This window comes from Ochotona princeps, chromosome 12 (assembly GCF_030435755.1).
Source record: "Ochotona princeps isolate mOchPri1 chromosome 12, mOchPri1.hap1, whole genome shotgun sequence".
In the NCBI taxonomy this organism is placed as follows: Eukaryota; Metazoa; Chordata; class Mammalia; order Lagomorpha; family Ochotonidae; genus Ochotona; species Ochotona princeps.
In genome coordinates this window covers 7,074,036-7,081,289 of record NC_080843.1, presented here as the reverse complement: position 1 = coordinate 7,081,289, position 7,254 = coordinate 7,074,036, and the positions used below count along the sequence as shown (strand labels likewise).

General features: G+C 44.9%; 1 protein-coding gene across 1 annotated transcript; it reads right to left on the bottom strand.

The window, feature by feature from the left end:
• Positions 1–1,444: 1,444 nt before the first annotated feature.
• Positions 1,445–7,014, bottom strand: METTL21C (methyltransferase 21C, AARS1 lysine). The gene is made up of 4 exons (XM_004577623.2): positions 6,912–7,014; positions 3,914–4,065; positions 2,277–2,394; positions 1,445–1,857 (listed from the first exon to the last, which is right to left on the bottom strand). Exons 1-4 carry the CDS (start codon positions 7,012–7,014, stop codon positions 1,463–1,465), a joined length of 768 nt encoding a protein of 255 aa, XP_004577680.1. The 3' UTR covers positions 1,445–1,462.
• Between the last annotated feature and the right edge of the window lie 240 nt (positions 7,015–7,254).

Here is a 7,254-nt window from a genome sequence, read left to right as displayed (position 1 = left end):
ACCCCTGGCAAAGTGAAAGGTAACATTTGACTGTCTTAAGATCTGAGGGATGGAGTCCTGTTGCTAAAGTTTTCATAGTGAGCTTTTCCACAAGTAGGAGATTTGAAGGAGAATTTGCACAATAGGAGCAATTTGGACGAGTTTTGTAGTTTAAATGCCTTGTAATTTGATCATTGTAGCTGTACAGGCCAACAAGTACTGTACAAGTAGTACAGTTTAGAACATTTCACACCCAATAGAGTGAGTCCATGCCTGTTGCTTGTCAGTCTCCATTCCCACAGCTAAACCTAAATTGCCCGCTGATCGCTGCAGTTTGAACCTCTCTTGGAATTTCATGTGATGATAATCAGGCAACACACGTTTCGCCCATGTTGTTGGGTGCCTCAGTCCATTCCTTTTGATAACTTAGTAATAAGCACTCCGTTGTCTGATGTGCCACTTTTGGCTTGTGCAAACACTAGTTAATGGATACCTAGATAGTTTCAACTTGAATCTGATGATGAGTAGTATTGCTGCCATGAACAGTCATTTGGAAGTCTTCTGTGAGGGCATATCTCGATTTTTCTAGACTAAATATGTGGAAACATATTGAGTCATATGATATTTCCTTTTGACACTAAAAAACGCACAGGCCACAGTGAGTTTTCTAAAGTGGCTGTACCGTTTTCCATCCTTGCTAGCAGTAAGAGAATTTTTCATAATTTTACATATGCTCAGGCAGAGAGAATATTGTCTCCTTCCCAACGCAGGCCACTTTGTCGGTGTGTCATCTCACTGTGATTTCACTTTCGAGTCCTGGCTGCTCCACTTACAATCAGAGAGCAGTGGATGATGGCCCAAATACAAGGGAAACCTGGGTAAGTCTTCTAGCCCCTAACTTCAGCTGGCCCAGTCCTTCTCTTTGTTTGCCTTTCTGACTCACCCTCTGTAACTCTGCCTTTCAAATAAAAGTTGGGTTTTTTTTATTTATTTGGTATTTTGTAATTGTGATGATTGCTTTGAAGTTCCTATAACTTGTATCAACAAAAATTACATTCTTTCCTAGTTTTCTAAGAATTGTAGTCAGAAATGAAAGTTGTGAAAGAAGCAGGCAATTCAGAAATCTAACATGAAACTTAGTAATAATTGACACAGGGAAAGTATTTGTAAAATAAAATTCAAGAAGTTCCTAAAACATCTGTGTCTTGATTTGCTCCTCTTTCTATCAGGTTTAAATGTGTCGCTGTTTGCTATTACTCGGTATCTCCTCCCTTTTCCTAGTTAAATTTGTATAAGATTCTTTTTTTTTTGTCTTTTTTTTTTTTACGTTTTATTACCATTTTATGATACAGTTCCATAGGCTCCTGGTATTTCCCTTATCCCAGCCCCAATTTCACTATACAGAGCCTTCTCCATCTTGTAAAAAAATAAATCTAACAACTCAAAAGAGACCTTCATCTTTTCAAAGGCATTTTGTTTTGATTTAGTCCCATTTGAGAATCCCCTTAAAAATTTTGACGGATGACTCTGGATATTCAGCCAGGAGAGTTGTCTCAAAGACTTGCTTGAATTTGTCTAGGAATTCATAATCGGTGCTGAACCTGAACTTGTTTGCCCACAGCAGCACTGTCCCTGGCTGGGCAAGGTGCACCATGGTGGCAAGCAGCTTGTCCAGGAAGTAGTGGTGGTAGACCACATCGGAAGCCAGCACGTAGTCGTAGTAAAATGCACACTTTGGGAAGTTGTGCTCCAAGTCTTCCCCCCACACCAGTTCTTTCACTTCAGGCAGATGTGCTGTACGTTTTAGTGTGTTTTTTAAGAGGTTATATTGCAGGTTGCCTAGGACATCAGGCAAATCCGTTGCTGTGACTTGAGCTCCTAAGAGAAAAATAAATTACAGTAGTCGCTGGAAACATACTGGAGATCCAGGATTGACCCCACAGGCAGGCAAGCTTTATGCATCTAACATACTTCAAGCTTAGGGGTGGAGGTAGACCTGGGGCATCATAAGGTGGTGCACCTCCTTGTCCTTGAAACAAGTGTCAGTAGCACCCTGTCCACCCTCACCCCAGTCATTATTATCAACGGGATGTTCCACTCCTTCACAGGGAAGCTGGGTGCACTGGAGGAGTCTCTTAACCTAAGACTCAACTATCTTGTCACTGGATAATCAGACCAAGTGCCGCTGTGTGACATTTTGAGCATGAGCAAGCCCTTAAGCCTTAGCTTGTCATGTAGCACACTCAGTGTCCTGGTCACAGTAAAGGTCTCATGAAACAAGATCAGGAGTAACAAACCTAAAATACTGGCCACGATGGAAACAAGGCCCGGTCCAGCGCCAATTTCTAGGATGTTAGCGTCTTGGAGACTGAGTTCCTCTGCATGTTCCTCCAAGTACTGACACAAAGCCGTGGCCTAAAAGACATTCATCACTCTAATTGACATGCTGCTACTCTATGATAAACACTAAAACAAAAAGTTTGTCAGAGGGCTCAATATTTCAATGTCATATCACCCCTGGGATATGAAAGTTATTAGTAAATTGCACCTAAGACCCTAGAGAAGCAGTTGTCTGTATCAAATTTAATCTCCAAAGAATAGGAAAATCAGACCAGCTTGACTCTTCCAAAACAGGGAAAGGTTGCATGAAATCCAGCAATTCCTTAACACTGGTTTAGTCAAGCTGGTCTCTGCTCTTAACACATTGAATGTTCAACAAAAACCTCTCTCCCAACTCTTACAAATCTCAAGTTGGTTTAGGACTTTGCCATATTAGACAAATGAGCAGTTGTTTTTTTAGTTTATTTGTTAATGGAATATCAGATTTACAGAGAGAAAGACAGAAAGATCTTCCATATGCTGATTAACTCCCCAGATGGTCACAACTGCTGGAGCTGATCCGATCTGAAACCAGGAGCTTCTTCCAGATCTCCCATGTGGGTGCCAGGTGCCAAGGTTTGGGGTCATCTTCCACTGCTTTCCCAGGGCATAAGCAGGGAGTTGGATGGGAAGTGGAATAGGTGGGACTTGAACCGGCATCCATAAGGAATGCTGGCACTTGGAGGTGGAGGAGCTTTTCCAGTTGAACTACCATGCCCAGCCACAGTTCTTTTATTTTGTTGAAGAGATTCAATTAAGAAATACTCAGACTCAGAATAGGCTTCTGAAGCCTCCATGTACCAGCAAATGCCTGGAATAACCTATCACAGACCAGGTCTGCTAGTGGGCCTGGATGGAGCTCAACATTTCTGCACAACTAAAACAGCCCGCTCAGAGGATGCCAGTCTGCCAACCTGTGGACCACACTCTGAGCATGAACAAGGTTCATGAATAAAGCTGTGTTTTTTGCACTGTTCTACAAATTTAAAAAAATGCTTAATTAGCATTGATTCATGAGGTGTCCACATTCATGCAGTAGAAACAGCAGCTAAATTGCAAAGAGAAGAAGCAAAACTTGACAACTCCTGCAGACTGTGCCTCCTGTTTCTCAAGTTTGAGGTAGGGGCCAGCATTGTGGAAAATCAGGTATTCCACATGTGTGCCAGTTCATGTCCCAGCTGTACCACTACCCATCGAGCTCCCTGCTGATGCACCTGGGAGAAGCAGTAGAAGATAACCTAAATATCTGGTCCGCAGCCATGCACAGGGGAGACCTGGAAGAAGTTCGTGACTGCTGGCTTTGTCCTGGGCCCTGCCTAACCATGTGGCTGGCTGGGAAGCGACCCTGTGAATAGAAGTATCTTGCTCTCTCATTTCTATAACTCCAACTTTCAAATAATGTGTCGACACAGCATCAAGCAAAACCAGTGCATCTGGAAGAAGTCTCCAGAATCTCACAGAATGTTAGAATATTTGGCAGTGGCTCCAGGCAGCACAGATGTAGGGAATGGATTGTCTCTGGATACCCCAACTTGACGAGTGTACCAGTCCTCACCCCTGGCCACACCACTGCTCCGTAACTCTCTATGGATTCTTGAATGATGATATTCTTGCCTGCGAAGCGGTAAGACTCCTGAGTGTAGCTGGCATAGTCTGTAGGGACGAATTTCTGGAGGCTGCGGAGGGACGGTTCTAATTCCTGAGGATCTGGGAAGCAGAAGTGGGATTCAGGATTGTTAATTCAGTCAGCATGTGTGCGCACACGCACAGACACAGGAACAGATACATCCAACTCTGCGGCGGAAAGGTGCCACCCTCAGTGCCAGTGGCTGCAAGCTGTCACAAAACCTCAGGGATTCGCAGCCTGACATTCTGATGTGATGCTGGTATGACAGGTGCCTATCTGTGTTTCCCACTGTGCAGCTTCAATCACAGTCAACTGTGGTCCAAATAGTAAATGGAAAAATTCTGGAACTGTATGTTTTAGATAATCTTGACTATAATATATTGTCATAATGACTCCGGTTGATTGTTGGTGATTGTCATCAACCTCTTACTGTGCCTAATTTGATTTAAACTTGATGCGTAGGGAAAGCAGTACAGATGGACTCCTGCAGCGCCCGAGTTTCAAGCATCCATGAAAGATTTCCTCCAACATATCCCTCATGTTTGGCTGCTACTGTGTGACAGAATGACTACAGATGCCTCGGATCTCTCTTTTGTCTAGGGGAAGACAGGACAGGTACAAGTCCATCCCCAGCCATGCCTTACTGGGCGAGGAAGCCAGCTTACCAGCAAGTTGGCAAGCATAAGCTGTCTGGGTGAGGAGGAGCTGGGTAGGCATGGACCTATTTTTAGGCTTGAGGTTCAGGAGCATTCCCACAAGCTGGCTGGAATGTGCTCCTTAAGTCCTTCCTGCAACTGCCCCTCAAAAGGTACAGGCCAACAAGACTGAGCCAAGCACTGCAGGCCTCGGGGAGGTTGTTAGATGAGCCCTCACTATTAGGTTACTATTGCTTTAAATACTTCTTTAACCCATGACCTGCTATTACACTCTCAAATATTATGTAAAATGGGCCGAAAAGGGCACCTGATTGTGGCTGACATCCTTGTTGCAGGTGTTCCAGGGTGGTTAAGAATAGAAGGAGCAGTGGGTGCAAATGTCAGGAGGGAGGATGCTGCATCCATGCTTGCCCAGCGGCCACCAGTACTCAAGGAAAGGAGCTGGGACCAGCAGGAAATGGCACTCACGGTGAGGAGTTCGTGGACTCAAGAAGATCCATTTTACTTGCATGAAACCTACCTTTGTTGCCTGGGATATGTCTGGTAAATGTTTACCCCAGGGTAGGAAAGAGCAGCCTGTTATTTCAATGGGTTGGAGGTGAGGGAGGAGGCCAAGGCAGAACGAGGGGAGTCGAGGAGGGGACAGGGAGTGGATCTTGGAAGGAACACAACAGCAGGCTCTGTGAGTTACTTCAGGTGTCACCAATTTTTCCAGCAGGTCAGTGCTGCGCTGCTGGCCCACACCCTGTTCCAGGCTCACAGCGCAGCAAGTGCAGTAAGCGTTCGGGAATGCTTTCAACAACTGAAGCTAATTACATAGAAAGAAAACACCTTGGAATTACATTGAACTGCCCAGACTTCATTTTTCTAGAAATTAATCCATCTCCGGTGTATCTTGCCAAAGTATAAGAATTGGGCCAGGCATTTAGCCTAGCAGTTAAGTTGGTACCTGCTAATGTGCACCTCTTTCACTGGTCTGAGGCTGGCTCTGAATTCGGGGGTAGCGCAATACAGAATAAGATTAAACAGTGGTGTCAAGAAACATCTCCCAGCGCGTGCAGAGAGGACGAAGGATGCTGATTGTTTGACAAAGGTGCTGGTGTGAACGTTCCTGCCTTAGCCAACTTGAAATGCGCGACCTGACACCACAAGGAAGAGATACAGCCAAACATCCACACACAGAGGCATCATTGTGCCGTTTTTCTGTATGCAGACACAATGGCCATGAAGAATCTCAAGAGCATCAAGAATAACTAAATAGGTAAGATAACGTGATGAGTTTTGAGCATTTTTGATAAGCCTTTGCCTTGAGCAGTCTATGAACGTGTATGCTTTAACAGAGTAAAAATCTACAGTGATCATGTTAAACAGCCAGCCTGCAGATTCCCTACAAGGCAGGCTCCAGGATGAGCCAGGGTTAGCTCACTGTTAGGACACCGATCCCCACTGACTTGGCCTCCCCACACTGAGTGTTTCCCTTCCTCCCCCGGGTTACATCTTAAGGATGTCCTCTTCTCTGAAATTAAAATTCAGTGGACTGACTTACAGGTGAACACACTGACAGATACTATGCTTGACAAGGCGCACTGGCCCGAACAGCACTGCAAAGAAATGTAGACATAAACCTAGCACCCGAAGTAAAAAAATAAATGAGTATTGCACTAAAACATGCTCATCTACTGCATCTAAGCAAGCCTGATAACTGGACAGCAAATTTTAGATTCAAGTTAGAGTTGCATTTGTAGGTAGACAATTCAGTTAAAAAGATCTCTGGTGAGTTGAGTTGGAACACATTTTTATACTCTAAAGGATTATAGATGTTTTTCATTCTCTCAGGTTTTGTGACATCATCACTTACTATTTATTCAATTCTGAATCTGTTTCCTGAAACACGACCTACACTGTCCCCTCATCCCTACCAGGGAAATCCGTTGTGATTTACAAGGACAGCAAAGCTGCCAGGAACGCATTTTGGCAAAAAGTACAAGCAAGTCTAGCTTTTGTGTATTTTTGAAAAGTTTTTTGTACAAAAAACACAGCAATACAAGAAAAAAAGCAAGTGTGTGGACTTTGAGAGAACTTACTGAAAGAAGCTGGAATTGCTTTTCATGCTGTTTCTACTTGGCTCAAAGCATTTCTCTCTTCAGCTTCATTACCGTCAAAATCCAGAGTTAAAAGGAACTGGGAGTTCTTGTCACTGAAGTTGACTTAAACATCTATCACCGGAAAAGCAAGTGAGGACAACAGGTGAGGAAGGTGTCTTGCTTTACCTCCAGGGGGTCCCACGGTGTCATTGTCCTGTAGCGTTCTCTCCTCAGCCGGCGCCTCCTGGGGACATACAGGCTGCTGCGCAGAGTTCTGACACACGTCCATGCCCAGAACCTGCTGAGACAGAGCTGGGGACAAGCCCCGAGTGCCTCAGCCCAAGGCAAGACTGTTTCTTCCCGTGGGCTGGACGGGACGCTTAGTGCCTTAGCATCTGCCGAGTGGAAAAGAGCGGCTGCTTTTCAGTTTCGTTCCCTTGGCAAGCCAAGCAGCCACCCCAGGACCTGCGGGGCAGCCTGTGCAGAGCAAGGGCCGGGGAGACCGTTAGACGCAACCCAGCCTGTGTGT